This window comes from Podarcis bocagei (genome assembly GCF_964188305.1).
Source record: "Podarcis bocagei genome assembly, chromosome: 14".
Classification (NCBI taxonomy): Eukaryota; Metazoa; Chordata; class Lepidosauria; order Squamata; family Lacertidae; genus Podarcis; species Podarcis bocagei.
This window is the reverse complement of record NC_138139.1, coordinates 17,351,273-17,369,002: the sequence shown is the minus strand read 5'-3', so window position 1 is coordinate 17,369,002 and position 17,730 is coordinate 17,351,273. Positions and strand designations below refer to the sequence as shown.

The 17,730-nt window shown below is 44.2% G+C and overlaps 1 protein-coding gene across 2 annotated transcripts in view; it reads right to left on the bottom strand.

Annotated features, from left to right (window-relative positions):
- Nucleotides 1-17,730, bottom strand: part of ADAMTSL3 (ADAMTS like 3) — a 278,004-nt gene that overhangs the window by 48,902 nt on the left and 211,372 nt on the right. For both annotated transcript variants that reach the window (XM_081171011.1, XM_081171012.1), the window contains exons 15-19: nt 16,275-16,564; nt 10,966-11,095; nt 8,642-8,834; nt 6,825-7,004; nt 5,320-5,473 (exon numbers count right to left, since the gene is read on the bottom strand). In XM_081171011.1, coding sequence (XP_081027137.1) covers nt 5,320-5,473; nt 6,825-7,004; nt 8,642-8,834; nt 10,966-11,095; nt 16,275-16,564 — 947 coding nt within the window. The remainder of the gene's footprint in view (nt 1-5,319; nt 5,474-6,824; nt 7,005-8,641; nt 8,835-10,965; nt 11,096-16,274; nt 16,565-17,730) is intronic.

Sequence of the window (17,730 nt, the reverse complement as noted above, 5' to 3'; positions counted from 1 at the left end):
CTTCCCAGGGGCTTTTAAATCGCCCCGGACAGCGGAGAAGTCCTCCGCTGTCCCGGGGCGATTTTAAAATGCCGCCCGCCAGCATTTTAAGATCGCCCGGACAGCGGAGAAGTCCTCCGCTGTCCCGGGGTTTTTTAAAATGCTGGGGGTGGGAAGAAAAGCCCTTGTCCCCCCCCCCCAGCCTTCAGAAGAGGTCCGGGGACAGACTGTCCCCAGACCTGGTCTGAAGGCGGTTTCCCTAGGAACGCATTAATTGATTTTCAATGCATTCCTATGGGAAACCGTGCATCGCAAGACGAAAAACTCGCAAGACGAAGAGACTTGCGGAACGAATTAATTTCGTCTTGCGAGGCACCACTGTACAACAAAGTCACCAGCAGCGTGCTTATGCATTGTTTTGCACAATATTTCATTGGTGAAACATCTTTTCAGGGATGCAAGCATACAGTTAAGTAGTTTTAACTTAGCGCTCCATTGCATACAACCTTATTCAATGTCCACTGTATTGTTTTTCGTTTTGTTGAAAATTTTAAATTGCTTTAATTGACTGTTTTATCATGTTTGTTAGACACTTTGGGCTCCAGTAGGAGGAAACTTGGGATACAAGCATCATGAATGAATGGATGAATGATAGACAGACAGACAGACAGATATTGCATTTATATTCCACCTTTTATCTAAGGATCTCAAGGTGGTATCCCCAAAACAGCCCTGTGGGGTAGGTTAAGCTGAGAGGCAGGGACTGGCCACAGTCCAGCCAGTGAGTTTCATGGCCAAGTGGGGATTTGAACTCTGGCCTTCTAGGCCCTAGTCTGACACTCTAACCACTACGCCACACTGTCTCTCCATTCACAGCCTAATTCCAGAGCTGAGCCACACAACCAGCAGAGTCCCACAGTCCCACAAGAGCTTGCCCACATGATTCTGCTGGTTGTGCAGCATGGTTCTGAGATAGAGATGAACATAAAGCCTTGCCATAAGCAGCTCAAGAAACTGAACTAAGATAATGTTTCCCCAAAGCTTCCTTCTTTTAACAAGACATGTTTCGAACCACCCTCATTTCTGTTTCTCCATATGACTTCCCTTCTTTCAATAGCAGGAGCTAACCATGTTTCTTTAGCGTTATTCTCCACCAAGCAATGTGCAGACTGGACACACTGCCACGCAAATATCCACAATTAATTAAATTCAGAGAGATATGCAGCTCGAAAATATTTTATTAAATGCCGCGCCAAGGACATTCCTTCAAATCCGTGGAGCTTTATTTAAAGTGGTGTTTTGTACCTCAGGATCTTGGCATGTTAAGTGGCAATGAAGTCCAAGAAAAGAGGTTTCATATTATGTATGAACCAATAATTACTCTAGCTCCTATTTTGTTTGGTGCCTTGTTTTTAATGCGGAGTTACGGCATGTAGCCAAGCAGCCACAGAAGGCAATTAAACTCAAGGAGATGCCTGCATTGAGGCCCCACACCTGATCCAAGGAAACTGTCTTCAACCTGTCTCTTAATTCAGGTCTCCAGGCAGTGAGTACCAAAGCAGCTGCACAAGGCCTCTGAACCATGATTGGTTCAAAGAAAACCCTCCTTCCTCCCCATATACTGTAAGGGGCTCTGAGAGGCCATATAGTTAAACCCTCTGCTTAAATTCTGTGGGTTGAAGCCAACGTAGCGCTAAGTTAAAGTCACTTAGCATTTTGCTTGTTTTGCTGGCAAGATATTTTGCATCGGAGGAATATTGTTGCACAAGAGCAGGTAGCTGGTGACTTCGTTGCACAATATTACTGCGCGGTCTGTTGTGCAATGAGTTTTTGCTGGCGCAGAAGTGCGTTAGGTCCCTCTGTTGCACAACATTAAAACTCACCTATCCGCTGGTGCAAGAGGCCTTGCATGTGCAGACAGAGAATGTTGGACAGAGCCCTGTAACTTTATTCCTGCCCCCCCATTGCAATTTTTACCAATCAAACAGGTCAGCCCACGCCAAGCAAACTACGCCACAAGCAGAGAACAGATTGCTGTAAAATGCTTCGTGTCTTTGTGTGTATGCAAAAAAAATTTTTAAAGAGCACACCTAAAATGTAGTGTGCATGCATTGTGCAGGTGCACTCTTCATATTAATACAAGAGTCCTATTGCACCACATGGGACGCGGGTGGGGCTGTGGGTAAAACCTCAGCGCCTAGGACTTGCCGATCGCATGGTCGGCGGTTCGAATCCCCGCAGCGGGGTGAGCTCCCGTCATTCGGTCCCAGCTCCTGCCCACCTAGCAGTTCGAAAGTACCCTTAAAGTGCAAGTAGATAAATAGGTACCGCTTTATAGCGGGAAGGTAAACGGCATTTCCGTGTGCTGCGCTGGTGCTGGCTCGCCAGAGCAGCTTCGTCACGCTGGCCATGTGATCCGGAAGTGTCTGTGGACGGCGCCGGCTCCCAGTCTCTAGAGTGAGATGAGCGCACAACCCTAGAGTCTGGCAAGACTGGCCCGTACGGGAAGGGGTACCTTTACCTTTACTATTGCACCACACCTGGGGTGACAATCTATTTCCAACAGTGGTCAGTGAGGATGCTGCTGAGAAGCCTATAAACAGGGCGTGTAGGTGAGAGCCCTCCCTCATGGCTGTTTTATTCCCAGTAACTGAAATTATTCTGAATAAGGAGGTTATATTGAGTAATCATCAAGGGATGTGGGTGGCACTGTGGGTTAAACCACAGAGCCTAGGACTTGCCGATCAGAAGGTCGGCGGTTCGAATCCCCGTGATGGGGTGAGTTCCCATTGCTTGGTCCCTGCTCCTGCCAACCTAGCAGTTTAAAAGCATGTCAAAGTGCAAGTAGATAAATAGGTACCGCTCCGGCGGGAAAGCAAACAGCGTTTCCGTGCGCTGCTCTAGTTCGCCAGAAGTGGCTTAGTCATGCTGGCCACGTGACCCGGAAGCTGTACGCCAGCTCCCTCAGCCAATAAAGTGAGATGAGCGCTGCAACCCCAGAGTCAGTCACGACTGGACCTAATGGTCAGGGGTCCCCTTTACCTTTATTGAGCCATCATATCTAGCAGCTGCTATGACTTTCTCTACGCTTTCTTTACAGCTCTTCGAGCAGGTGGCCACCACCACATCCTGCAGCACTGAGTTCCATCATTGAACGATGGCATTGTGTGAAAAAGCACTTCCTTTCACCTGGATTGGCTACAGCTCCCTGCTGAGTTCATACTTGGTGCCAAAGTACTTTTGAAACTACAGGAGCTCTCAAAAGGAGATGATGATATAGAATGGAGGAGATGGGGGAGTAAAAAACCAAAACCCCTCCTCATTTGGCCTGGATCCCGGAGCTTGTGTACAATACAGTTTTTGCCAAGTTCTCTCCCATATTAAGTCATTGACATTAAAGCCCTCTCACCTTCTTTTAAAGCACGAAAGGAATACATGGATTTAGTTTGGGGAATTATACATATACATATGCAAGGTAATGACACTTAAGGTTTTTTTCGCAAGCAGACACAGTGGCTGCAATTCTAAATGTGCTTATGCTGGCAGAGCCCCACTGACCTCAGCAGGGCTCTGCGGCTGCCAGAGCAAGCACATTCAAGACTGTAGCCGGGATCTGTTTGCACAAAAGACCAGTCAGATGCCTAATTTGTTATTATTTTACATGTACACTTACCACCCTTGCAGGCGCTTTCAAAAGCAACCGTACAAAGCAAAGTGCAGACACCCTTTTCAAGACTTCTGGCAACAAGGGGAAGAAAGAAAGAAAGAAAGAAAGAAAGAAAGAAAGAAAGAAAGAAAGAAAGAAAGAAAAGGCATCTTCTGTCTCCTATGCACACTGGAACACTCTAATAACAACACTAAGGCTGCAATCCTATGCACACTTAATTGGGAATGCAGGACTCAGGTCTGGGCAAATACAGTGGTACCTCGCAAGACGAAAAACGCGCAAGACGAAAGAGTTTTCCGTTTTTTGAGTCGTTCCGCAAGACGAATTTCCCTATGGGCTTGCTTCGCAAGACAAAACGTCTTGCAAGTTCTTGCAAGTTTGTTTCCTTTTTCTTAAAGCCGCTAAGCCGCTAATAGCCGCTAAGCCGCTAATAGCCGTACTTCGCAAGACGAAAAAACCGCAAGACGAAAAAACCGCAAGACGAAGAGACTCGCGGAACGGATTAATTTCGTCTTGCGAGGCACCACTGTATATAGATAAGATTGGGCTACTCATTAGAACAGCAGCCAAGTTCTGCTGAGCCAGGCTTGGAAATTAACTTCAGGGGCTCGTAAAAGTCTCCAAATTCTGCTCAAGTGCAGATCTGAACTGGAGAACAATTACTAGCTTGCCCATCTCCAAAAACCTTTCTGTCTTCCCACCACCTGCCATCCAAAACAGGAGCGTTACTAAGCCCTTGAAAGACATTTGTACAAAATTTGCATGTGCGAATTTATGTGCATAAATGCAAATTTAGGCTGTCTTTCAGAGAGCAAAATTTTTAAAAAAGTTAACACTGATATCAAATTGACCGAAGTCTGCTGCTACTGCATGACTGCAGACAGATATTGCCAAATGCTGACTCACTGCAGCTGCATACGGAAGATCAAATATAGAAACGATATTAATGTGTGCAGACAATTTGGACTCCACCTAGGTATAGATGTGTGGCTGTCTGTGGACCTGTAAGTCAGCAAAAGCCTTCTAGGAAATAATTTATAATGAGATAAAAAAATGTTTAAAATAACTTTTGTTAAAAAACTAGAGGCTTTTTCATTAGGTATAACAGGGGAAGAGACCCCGAAAGGATTTATGTATGCGACAACAACAGCAAGAATGTTATATATGCCCAAGGATGGAAGGAAGAAAGAACCCCATCGAAAGAAGAATGGATATTGAAGCTAATAGACTATGCAGAAATGGCGAAATTGATTGGGAAGATTAGACATCAAGAAGACAAAAAAAATAGAAATGAATGGATTAATTTTATAGAATATATGAAGGAGCATTGCAAACATTTAAAAACATTACAAGGATTGGATTAGCACCTGTAATATAATTTGATAAAAGGTATTGAGAAAGGAGATTTTATAGATTGGATAAAAGTATTTAGTAGCAGAAAAGAGAAGAAATAAATATTGGAAACTGGGGAACGGGTGGGGTGAAGTCCGGTGGTTGAAGGAACCCCTATAAAGATAGTGAAATTGTTATGGACGAATGCAATTAATATTGTATGCAAAAAAATAATATATAGATATGTTTCTGTTTGTATAGCACAGCCTACACACAGTATGGTAACAATAATAAATCAGGGCTCTTTTCTCCCAAGCAACCTGGAAAAATGTGTCACTTACTGTTGCAGGCACTCATGTGACATGGCCTTGACAGTGGGGGCACCGGGAGGTCGGCACACATAGATCTGTTTAATGCAACATGCTGGCCTTTGGCTGTGAGTTTCTGGCAGGTAGCCTTCCTCCTTTGTGTCCCGACACCACAGCTTACAGAGCACTGCAAAAGAAATGAAGCAATTGTCGTGTCCCACATGTGCCAACCTGACATAAGGTTGTGCACACTCAACGTTTAATTCTAGAATCAATGGAGACCGAGTTCTTTTCTTCGGCCTAGTCTACAACACAATCCAGACCTACTGGATATTTCTTGCTCCTGGAAAGCACAAGAAACGGTTTTCATTCTGAAAAGTGAATTGCACTGCGGATTGATTCTGCCTTACTCCACAGTGTGTTCATTCAAAAACAGGTGGCAGGCGGTCCCAGCAATGAAGGGCATGTGTATGTGTGTCTGTACCATCACATTGTGAGGGGGCATATACCAAGATAGCAAGAGGAGGTTTTTCAAACGTGTAATCTAATCGAGAGGGTTTCAAACACATTCTCAAGGAACCAAGGATTGCTCAAGCAATCAATCTGGATTGATGAGCAATCAATCCAGATTGAAAGTAAAATGTTGAGAACGAGCATGAATGATTCCATATTAAGAGAAACCATACTTAAGTATTTTAGACAAAGAGATCCAAAAAAATTCAAGAGAGTTATTCTTGTATGCAACTGCAGCGGCTCAAATACTCGTGGCCAAGGGATGGAAAGATCAGGAGGCTCCAAAAATAACAGATTGGCAAATTAAATTACAGGAATTTGTGGAGATGGCTTAACTGACCAGCAAACTCAGAGGAAACTCAAAGCAAAAATTTGCGGAAAAATCGGATGGTTATAGAAGATATGTTCAAAAACACAATAATAGTTTTGACTCCATGCTAGCATTCGAGTGACAAAGGAAGTAAAAGGAGGTGGATAACAATGATTTATTATGTTTTCTGAATGTATTGGAAAATTTATATAGAAAGGTTTATTGTTTTGTGTACATTCAGTTGTAAGATAAAACATATGCGAAGGGACTTGACAGGAAGTCAAAACTGAAGAAAATACTTTGTAAGATAAAAGGGGGAAAATATTCAGTTTCATTATTATTATTATTTTCATGTGTGTGCAGGTGGATGTTTGTATGAAATGTTTGGGAGGAAATAAGACAGTAAATAACAAATAACAAACAAAATATTGATGTATGTAATTTTGATTTCTCAATTATATTTTGTAGTAGTATGGTTGTAATGTTTTTTGTAACATAAAATCATTCAATAAAAATTATTTTAGAAAAAGAGAGATAAACCACACTTCTGTGCTACAAGCAGGTAACTTGTGTGCACTTGCAGCCTACAGGAGGGCTGTTCATGTTAACTGAGACAGGGGCGCATCAAAAGGCATCTAGTAGAGATCCAACCTTGAATGGAGAGGGCTGTGGAAGAAAGGCAGATATAGGCACACTCTTATTTAAAGATACTCACCTTAGACCATTCTCCCACAATCAGCTGTGGAGGGCAGTCCGTTTTTGCACAGGGTTTCTGAGTGGACAATCTGGATTCGTGGCACCTCTCGTCAGCAAGTTTCAGAAAGCTCCCATCCATCAACAACTGCTGGCAAGTCACTTTGCGATTCTGGGTTCCTCCTCCACACGTGTGGGAACACTAAGCAGAAGGAGACTAACAGAAATTAGGCCTGTGCACAGAACCTTCCTCTTCATTTTAAGAACTTCTTACTGATTGTCTTTTCCTTACAGGTAACGATGACAACAAATGCAACAGCAGCAAAGGAGATTGGGATATGGATAACTCCAATAATACATTACAAAATACAATTTGTCAAACAAAGTGTCTTTCAGGTGTTCCAAAGAAACTGTGTAAGTCAGCATTAAGACCTTGAATTGGGCTTGATAGTGTATAGACACCCAGAACAGTTTCTGGCAATGGGAAAACTGCTTTTGGTGCCTTTGCAGAAAAGTGGGATATAAATGAAATGGATGAATGGATGTTTTTGTGATGGCCTAGGACTCGGGCTCAGACTTGGAATCAGAGGAGTCTCAGTCTGCACCGGATCCTTTGCTTCAGGCATCATCTGAACCAAGTCTGGGGCTTGATCCTGAAGAGTCCCAGTCTGCACAGGTTCCCCTGCAACAAACACCAGCTGGGCCGAGTCAGGGGCCTGAGCCTGCCCTGGCTCCAGATGTGGGGATTACTTCGTTGCCTTCAGCTGGGCCATCACTTACAGCTGCTCCACTACCGGTTTGGTCAGGAGAGGCTGAGGCAGCCCCTGGGTCTAGTCACCCACTGACGTCTCCCGAGCTGCAGAGACTAAGGTCTGAGAGAAGGAGAGGCCTGAGTACTCGCAGGAGGAGTTCTCGCCTTCAGGCGAAACAGGGAGGTGAGCCACTGGGGGATCAGGACTGGCTGCTACCCCAACAAAGATAAAAGGCTGTCGGACCCTGCCCCAGGTTGCAGGAGCAACATTGCTGTTTGCTAGATCCTGCACCTGTCCTTGCCTGGTTTCCTGCCTCGTGTCCTGCCTCAGCCCTGTCGGACTGATTCCCAGGGGAACCTTCAGATTCTGGACCGGTCCTGGACTGCGCTTCATGGGTTACCCCTGAGCCCAGCAGTTTTATAACTCTGTTTTGATTTGCCATTCAGCATTTCAGCAATTACATACTGCCTGACCTTCAGTGTCTGGACTGCCTTCAAGGGTAGCCCCACAAACAGCGCTTTACAGTGATCTAAACTGTTGACTGCTGTGGACACTTGGGCCTTTGAAGAAGTTGGATCCAAGTCCTGCAAGCTACAGGCCTGTTCTTTCAGAGTACAAAGATGAAGGCATTTTTCTTTTTTTAAGCACTCAAGTTATGTGATCCTGTATCTTGGCCTGAATCAGTACAGCCCAGCAACAGGTTGACCGTTTCATCCGTTGTTTATGCAAAACTGGCCTAATGACTGTGGCTTTCACCCAGGAAGGCCTCTGAAATCCACATAATTCATTTCATCTAGAAAGATCATGTGCTGAAAAAGCGAGGAATGAATACACTTCTGTTCCAGAAACAGTGCACTGTCAGCAGCCCGTGAATTAAAAATTGAGCATGCGCTCCGCTGAGAGGTTACTCTAAGTCAGGGAAAGCGGAACATGTCTCCCTCCGGATGTATTTGGACAACTCCCACCATCCCTGGCCACTGGCCATACTGGCTGAGGCCGATGAGAGCTGGAGCTCAGCAACATCTGGAGGACCCTGAGCTCTCCATCCCTGCCTCAAGCCTCTGTTTATTTAGCAACCCCATCATACCTGTTGCCATTCTTCAACGTGCCAAACTGGGGGGCAGTCAATCTGGTTGCAGGCTTGCAAAGAGTGGGGCTTTTTGTCTTTGCAGTTTTCGGGCCCAACAACTGATCCTCCAGGTTGTTGGCAACGCACCTCTCTTGTCTGGATGCCAACACCACAAGTGGCAGAGCACTGCCTCCAGGGACGCACCTGCCACCTGTTCCGAGAGATTATCCAAAGGGCAGACTGAGTAAGCAATGCTAGGAATGATGAGGCAGAAGCAGTTGCTTTGATACTGGATTCCACTGAAGTTTCATAAACGGTTGCTTTCTCTCTCTCTCTCTGACCCTCCATTACACACAACACTTTTATTCAATGACTTAACACTTTATGTTCTCTTTTATCCCACTATCAGAAAAGGCTTCGGCTGAGAAAGATCACTGTAAGACAGTCCACACCCGCAGGCTCACCATGTAGAAGACACAACACACAAGGAAAAAGGGATGGGGAGGGAAGAGGAAAGCATGCAAGCTCAGACACTGCTTCTTAAAGCTACTGCCCTTTTAACAGCCGTCTGGGCTGGAAACAGGTCAGATAGCCCTGATAGCATGGCGGGCACTAGGTGACCAGTATGTGTATGTGTGCTGGTCTTTCGGCAGAAGCACTGGCATAGCCTTGCTTCCCTTCTCTCTTCCGCAGCCTGGGACTAGGTGAGAGAGGGCCAAAGACAGCTGAGTTGGTCTTAACTAATAACATGACAAACCTAGACAGCATCTTAAAAAGCAGAGACATCACCTCGCCAACAAAGGTCCATATAGTAAAAGCTATGGTTTTCCCAGTAGTGATGTATGGAAGTGAGAGCTGGACCATCAAGAAGGCTGATCGCCGAAGAATTGATGCTTTTGAATTATGGTGCTGGAGGAGACTCTTGAGAGTCCCATGGACTGCAAGAAGATCAAACATGTCCATTCTTAAGGAAATCAGCCCTGAGTGCTCACTGGAAGGACAGATCCTGAAGCTGAGGCTCCAATACTTTGGCCACCTCATGAGAAGAGAAGACTCCCTGGAAAAGACCCTGATGTTGGGAAAGATGGAGGGCAGAAGGAGAAGGGGACGACAGAGGACGAGATGGTTGGACAGTGTTCTCGAAGCTACCAGCATGAGTTTGACCAAACTGTGGGAGGCAGTGGAAGAAAGGAGTGCCTGGCGTGCTCTGGTCCATGGGGTCACGAAGAGTCGGACACGACTAAAAGACTAAACAAACAAACAAAATAACATTTCCGCATGATCCTTTCGGTGGCCAGTGGTTGCATAGAAGCTCCACTGGGGGTCTTCCATCCAAATGGTTGATCTACATGGTGTGCTTTAACCACACCTCCCCTTGAAGTATTCAGTCCTGACATGGAGGGGGTGGTGGGGGTGTCTCCTGAGCTACCTTTTGCAGGCAGCAAGAGCATTGGAGATGGGGAGCAGTTATCCTCCTGTACAGCCGTGGTGTGTTGGGCACACTGCAGCCAGGAGATGAGGACACTTGCATCCCCAGGAGCCAATCAGCAGCAGCACTTGGCCTCCTGGGGGCCAGAACCAGGGAGTGGACCAGGCAGAGGACTCCACTTGGTCAAGTCTGTTCCCAGGGCATAAGGGGAGGGGCCTGCCTGATCTCTGTCTCAAGAAGCCGTCTTTGCCATTTTCACTGTAGAGGGAAAGAGCCTGTTGACATTTTCTTCAGAAAGCAAGCCCATGGTCCCATCACAACGGGGGCTCATTTTGCTAACCCAGACAGATCTATCTGAAAGCAGGCATTAAGACAGGTTTCCATTACAAGATTGCCAACATACGAACGGATCACTTATGGACACAGACATTCTTCAGGTAAACGTAATGATATTTGGAGCAACTTTATACAGAATATATGAGGCTATTGATAAAGAAATTAGTACAGTACAGCTCCCGAACGCCTTGCAACTTGAACGCTTTGGCTCCCGCATGCCACAAACTTGGAAGTGAGTGTTCTGGTTTGTGAACGTTCTTTGGAAGCCGAACATCCGACACGGCTTCTGATTGGCTGCAGGAAGTTCCTGCAGCCAATTGGAAGCCGCGCCTTGGTTGTCAAATGTTTTCGGAAGTCGAACGGACTTCCAGAACGGATTCCGTTCGACAACCAAAGTACGACTGTATTAGGATAATAAGACTACACACATTTGTATATGTATGGAAATGTAACGTAGCATTTTTCTTTTAATTCATGTTTTTCCTTTTCTTTCTTTTCACCACTTTTTAATAAATGAATTTCTTCTAATAAAATATCAGTAATAAAAAATACAGGTTTCCACAATGCAGAGTCTTACCTTGGGGGGCAAAGCCTCGTATTGCAAACACGGCTCATTGCTGGGGGTCTTGCTGAGCTGTCGCACAGGCTGTCATTGACAGTTTGCTTTGTCTGCTCATGTAGGCACACTGCAATGGCTTCCTGAGTCCCTAGATTGTTATATATATATAAATGAGATATATTACACATGAGCAACGTATCTTAACAGTAAGAAAAAGTTACAGATATAAAGCACATTCTCTCCAGCCACAATCTAAATCAGAGGTAGCTAAACACCAGTTCAAGGACTTAGCCAAGATCTTTAAAGCTAAATCTAAAGTTGTGTGATTTATTCAGTGGTTGTTATCTAGTCTTTTATATATTGCATGTGTTTGGATTATCAATGTATTTGGATGATTTTATGATTTTACTGTTTTAACTTACGCCAATAAAGGCTAGTTACAAGTTAGTTAGTCTGCAGCAGTTTAATCTATGTAAGATGTTTTAGCAACTTCAGAAACATCTATCTGCATTGTATATTTAATCTGCAACTGCAAGTACACTAAGTAGAAAGTTATTTATTCTTTAAACAGAGAGTGTCCTGCATAGTTTTTATAGGAGGTAAAAAAAGAGAACTAATTAAAGGGTCAAACGAACCAGAGCTGTCTTCTGCATATGCCACAAATGGGATCTAGAGACCAGTGTCCAGACTACTGTCCACCTTAGATCCCTGGCATCTCCAGATATGGATGGAAACAAGTGCCCAACTTTTTTAAATATAATATTTATTAAGTTTCCCAATTTAATAATCCAATACAAACCACATTACAAACATTCCAAATTATAATTTAAAAAAGCCAAATATAAATGCCGAATTTTATATCTTTGAGTGACTTCCCATGCTCTGAATTTCACAAAGAGCTGATCATCTAATATCACATTGCATTTCTTAATTAATCAATAAGCCATTCCAATGCTAATCAGATAATATTCATTTAATTTACTTTCACAACCACTGGTCTGTTCAACTTTCGCCTTCTTAGTTCTGTATGAAATGTTTTCTCTTAAGGTTTTCCACAGTCCAGCAATTCCATTTTCAGTTTCTGCTCACAGGAGCCATAATTTGCCACATCCCAAACAAAGAGACGCCATTAGCCCCAGGCAGACATCCGGAATTCCCCTCCGTAATCTCGCTCCATCTCTCAACATGCTGGTACCTCTGCCAATATACAATAACTCCAATCCAGAATTCTTGAATCCTTCCGCTGAGGGCATCCAGTCAATATTATATGATAATTAAACCACAACTGCCCACCTTTAATCTGAAACCCTGGAGCACTGAGGCAACGCCAAGCTAGACAAGCCAATAAGGCCACGTCCTAAAACAGAGTCCCTCGTTTTTGGCTTTCTCTGTGATTAGAGCACAGCCCTGTCACCAGAATATCTGACATGGCCTTGAGCAGCGAGTCTCTTGACCTGAACGTTTCGAACAGTATCTGGAGTTGTGAACCTCATCTTATTATATACAAAGCCCTGCCAGAGAACCAAGGGCACAGTTCGTTCCACAGGCTGTAAAGTTGCCTTGGAAATCTCATCTATGTACAGCCCAATAAAACAAGAAGTCATTACCACTGTCATACTGAATGAAATGCGCTGGAGTTCATTTTGGTACTGAGGTTTCACTGGTACTATGAGGAATGGTGGGGAGTGGGGGGTTTCTAATGTGATACGCAAGACCGAAAATGGTCATAGTTCAGGGAACCTGTTTCCTTCCTTCTCAATGCATGTTCCCCTAGAGGCTTCAGAGGGGCTACAAATCTGATTTCAAGACAGCTTAATATTTCTCTTTTGTTAAAAGATTTGCAAGGTTTCAAGCACCTTTGTACTTTCACTGCATTTCCTAATAAAAATCCAGAGCCTTGTTATTTGTGTAGGTAGGATATATTAAAACCCGAGTTTTATTCCTTTAAAAAAAAAACAAAAACCTGTACAACAGCTAGACAATTACTGCCATAAATACCTCTTCTCCTAATTCATCATGAAGGCTTTTCTCAACACTCTGTTGGTTACTAAAAAGGCCTGTTTTTATTTTTAGCTGACTCCGTGGAAAAACTCAGGACTGGAATATGTCCATCCCCCACCCTGGGCAGGTTAGTAGTGTGTGTTTTATGACTTTCCGTAATTGGTTAGAGCATGGGCGAGGGTTTTTGTTCCTAGATATGAGTGACAAGTGATTTTTATAATGGGATCTCAACCACTTCCATCTGTCCCCAATCATTCAAAATTGTATTATGTCAGAACTGGACATTACCCATGGCATACGAAGGGAACAACCCAAGCCGCAATTTGGGAAAGAGATTTTGGCAGGGATGCCTTGTCCTTCATTAACAAATCAACCACACTTGATGTTGTGCCATCAATACTGCAGCAACGCTTCTCGAAAACAGCAAAACGCACTTAGCATGATCATCGGAGCAAGCCGATTATATATTTCAAAGAGCTGTAGCTTAGGGGCACTGTGCATGTTTTGCATCTATAGGGGTCAATCCCCAGGTATCTCCAGTTAATGGAACCTCAGGTAGTGAGGCTGAGTAAAGAATGCCGAGTCCCTAGAGAGCCTCTAGAAGGTCAGTGCTGGATTAGATAAACTGCTGGCCTGACTCCTTTTTGGCCTGCGCATTTCACTCCATTACACATTTTCTCAGAGGATCAAGGGCTGCTTTTCTGCTTGTTTTTAGTTTTCTTCAAGTGTGTTTCCACACACACATGGCACACAGATACATACACAGAAAACCAATTTTGGAGAGCGTAATCCCTGACCGAACACTAAATGAGGATAAATGAAATCAAGGTCTAGGTGAGCTTAATATGTATTTTTAACGTATGCATGCAAGGATTTAAAACTCTATCAAAATACGATCTATGGTTGATAGCCAATAGGATATGCCATAACAGCTAATCTTGTATGGCTTTACAACATTCACCTAGAAACCTAGCGTATTAGCTCACATAAACAAAAATGCTATCGTTGAAACACACCGATTGCAAAAGCTGCACTCCAAGTGGCCTGCCAAACTATTTTTGATTCCAGAGAGTTTTCTTCGGTGGCGTCTGTTTAGAGAGCTTCCCTTTGTGCCTGGCCATAGATCAGGCTTCCTCAACCTCAACCCTCCAGATGTTTTTGGCCTACAACTCCCATGATACCTAGCTAGCAGGACCAGTGGTCAGGGATGATGAGAAGTGTAGTCTCAAAACATCTGGAGGGCCGAGGTTGAGGAAGCCTGCCATAGGTCCTCTTAAAAATATGAACATTATTAATATAACACTCCAGTTTCCCAATTAATAAAAAATTGGGCTTACCATCCAGCATGTAATGTCATCCTCACTTCCATCATTTACACTTGTCACACAATGACTGTAAGGCCCAAAACCAAGCCTTGTATCACATACACTATATATCATTTCCAGCTGGTCCTTGCACAACCACAATAATTACTGGTAAATGTCAACATTAACCAAAATCATAGAATTGTAGAGTTGAAAGGGACACTGAGGATCAACTCCTTGCAGTGCAAGGAATATGCAGCTGTACAGGGATAAAACCTGCAACCTTGGCGTTATCAGCCCCACGCTCCAACTGAGCAATAACATATACACAAAATTCAAATTGAATTTTTTCAAGCACACCTGTCTTTTCCTTTCACCTACTTAACTGTCTGTTAATTTAAATTCCTGGTTCTTTAAAACATCCATGAAATGAGGCTGGAAGTCATGGTTGCTTATGGGCTTTGCACCACCCCCCCGTGGATTGTTTTCTTGCTTTTTATTTTGGAAACAGCACATCTTCAGGTCAATATAGTAAACTACTTTTGAAATTCACTTGGGGGTTGCCTTATACAGAGTCAGTTCATTGGCTCACCCTGCCTATAAGTCAGTGGCTCTTCAGGGTCTCAGAAAGGAATCCTCCCCACCTCTACATGGGGATGTCAGGAATATTATTGGTATTATTATTTACAAAGTGACTTAAGAACATCCAATAATGATTATTGTTTTAATGCAGGACAAAAAAACCCCCACATTGCCACTCTTTGAATTAAGGGCCAAAGAAAGCCCAAGGAGAAAATAAGTCTTTGCCTGATGCACCAAAAGTTGCTCCTAGATAACAATCCTGATATAACACACAAGGCGGCCAAATTTTGTGCAGCAGCTATTACAATACGACGGACAATGACTAGCACCCAGGGTTAGTACAACATATCGATCGATGGACACTCCTATGTCAGAAAGGTTTCCTTTCTGACAGATAAATGACCACCCAGAGGGATGCAGGTGGCGCTGTGGTCTAAACCACTGAGCCTCTTGGGCTTGCCAATCAGAAGGTCGGCGATTCGAATCCCCGCAACACGGTGAGCTCCCGTTGCTCTGTCCCAGCTCCTGCCAACCTAGCAGTTCGAAAGCACACCAGTGCAAGTGGATAAATAGGTAACGCTGCGGCGGGAAGGTAAACGGCATTTCCATGCACTCTGGCTTCTGTCACGATGTCCCATTGTGCCAGAAGTGGTTTAGTCATGCTGGCCACATGACCTGGAAAGCTGTCTGTGGACAAACACAAACTCCCTCGGTCTGAAAACGAGATGAGTGCCGCAACCCTCTAGTCGCCTTTGGCTGGACTTAACCGTCCAGGGGTCCTTTACCTTTTTTTTTTTTACCTTACATGGTTTTATATTACTTTACATGTGATTCTATATTGTTTTACTTTGCCTTGAGCTTTTAAATTTTGTAATTGGTGTTTTTTGTTTCGATCCTGGTCATTGACCCTAATAAAACGACTTGCCTTGAGTTCAAAACAGCTATGCTTCCCTGGGGAGAACATTCCATACACAAGGGGTACTGCTGAAAAGGCCTAGTCCCACTTTGCCACCCGCTGAACCTCCCATGGACTGAACCTGGCATCTTCCGCATGCAAAACAAGTGTTTTACCTCCAAGCTACAGTGCTTTTCTGGAACACATAAGACTCTGCCCCAGTATAAATAAGACCACTGATGTATCTAGCTCAATGTTGTTGACACTGGCTCTCCAGAATTCAAGACAAGGGTCTTTCCCCCAGTCCTACCTGCAGATGCTGGGATTGAACCTGGAACCTCCTTCATGCAAAAGCATGTGCTCTACCGCTGAGCAATGCTCCAGATTTCTATACATCGAGGGACAGGGGGAACAGGGGTTGTTCCACAGAAAGTGTTACATTCATGGAGAACTGGTTCGTCATGCTTTGCACTTCTTGCAACCTGCACAATTGTTTGTAACGTTTGAAAAAGATCTTTTTGACATTCATAGACAGACAATAATACCTCCAGTACATGTAGCAGAGCAGGGAGTGAAGCCAATGTATTCCCAGCCATAGACAACGTCCGCAGCATCTTCCGAAGGTGGAGGTTCCGGGACAAATGGGACAGGGTCACCATCGCATGACTCCAAGTGGCAACTGCGCTCAGTCACCGGTTTGGTGTCTTCGCACTCTTCGTCCGGCAGCTCCACCTCCGTCTGAGTAAATGCGAGATAAATACGGCACTTCACATCACGCGTCTGAACACCACGGCCGCAAGAAGCGCTGCAAGGGGACCATGGCTCGGGGATAAACCTGCAATGAAACCACAGCGTAAGAAATCGGGACAATAACAACGGAACTATGAAACATTTCCCTTTATTTATCTGAATCAATGACAAAAGAGATTCAGTTTTCTTCTGCCAGTGGACATGGAAAACTGCCACAGACTCTCGTCACTCTACACCCTGGGGGAAGCCACATGTATTTAAAGAGGCATGATACTGCTTTAATTTCATAGTGTGGATGGGGCATTAAAGAACTTGGGTTTGAGCTTGCTTTTCCCTCCTCCCTCTCATCCATTTTTCCTTATGTGTCATGTCCTTTTAGATTGTGAGCCTGAGGACAGAAGCAACCTCAGAACTGGGTGTGTGTGAGTACCACTTGGATATCCTTTTTTGGCTAAAGGGCAGGGTATAAATGCTGTACCAATAAACATAAATGAATATTCAAATTCTAATGTTTTATAAATGGTCACACATTAGTGTTACAAGGCAAACATGGAGTTGGGCATTTTGTGCCTCCCTTTAATGTCTAGCTTTGCCATTAAGATTCCTGATCTGAAAGCTCAGTAAGACATCCCTTGAATTCCTTGCATGTACACATATATGTAAGATCAAAAGTAATTGTTGCAGGCACATTTGCAAAGCTGAGAAGGGAACCTATGTACCTTGCTTGTTGAAAATTTAAAAGTAATCGAGTACCTACTGTTTCTTCCATCAGTGTGAAGGTCTCAAAAGTCTTTGACAAAATTCTGATTATATATCGAAAGAGGAGAGAATTATCCCGGCTAAACGCAGTTAATGCACACAAACACACATTGCGGTTATCTCGCAATGGCTGGGAAGACATCCCAAATATGTAGACTGCCACAGGTTTAGATAAATGTGAACGTTATTTACAAGAGGACTCCATCCATCATTCCTTTCAATGACATTCACATTGCACGAGTGTTCTGTGAATGGATGGAAGTTGTGCAGTGACAGGGTTTGATGGATTCCACCCACAGGCACTGATGCACAATTTGTTTTCTGCCATAGAGAGGTGGAGGAACGTTACTGGTGAGGTTCTCAGAACAGGCACCCACCAAACAGCCAGCCCTTGCCTAAAGTTTTCACAAGGTTTGTAGGACATGGTACATGATGCTACAACCTTGCTGAAGCTAAGCAGCCCAGATTCTGTCCACAGCCTGGATGGGACAC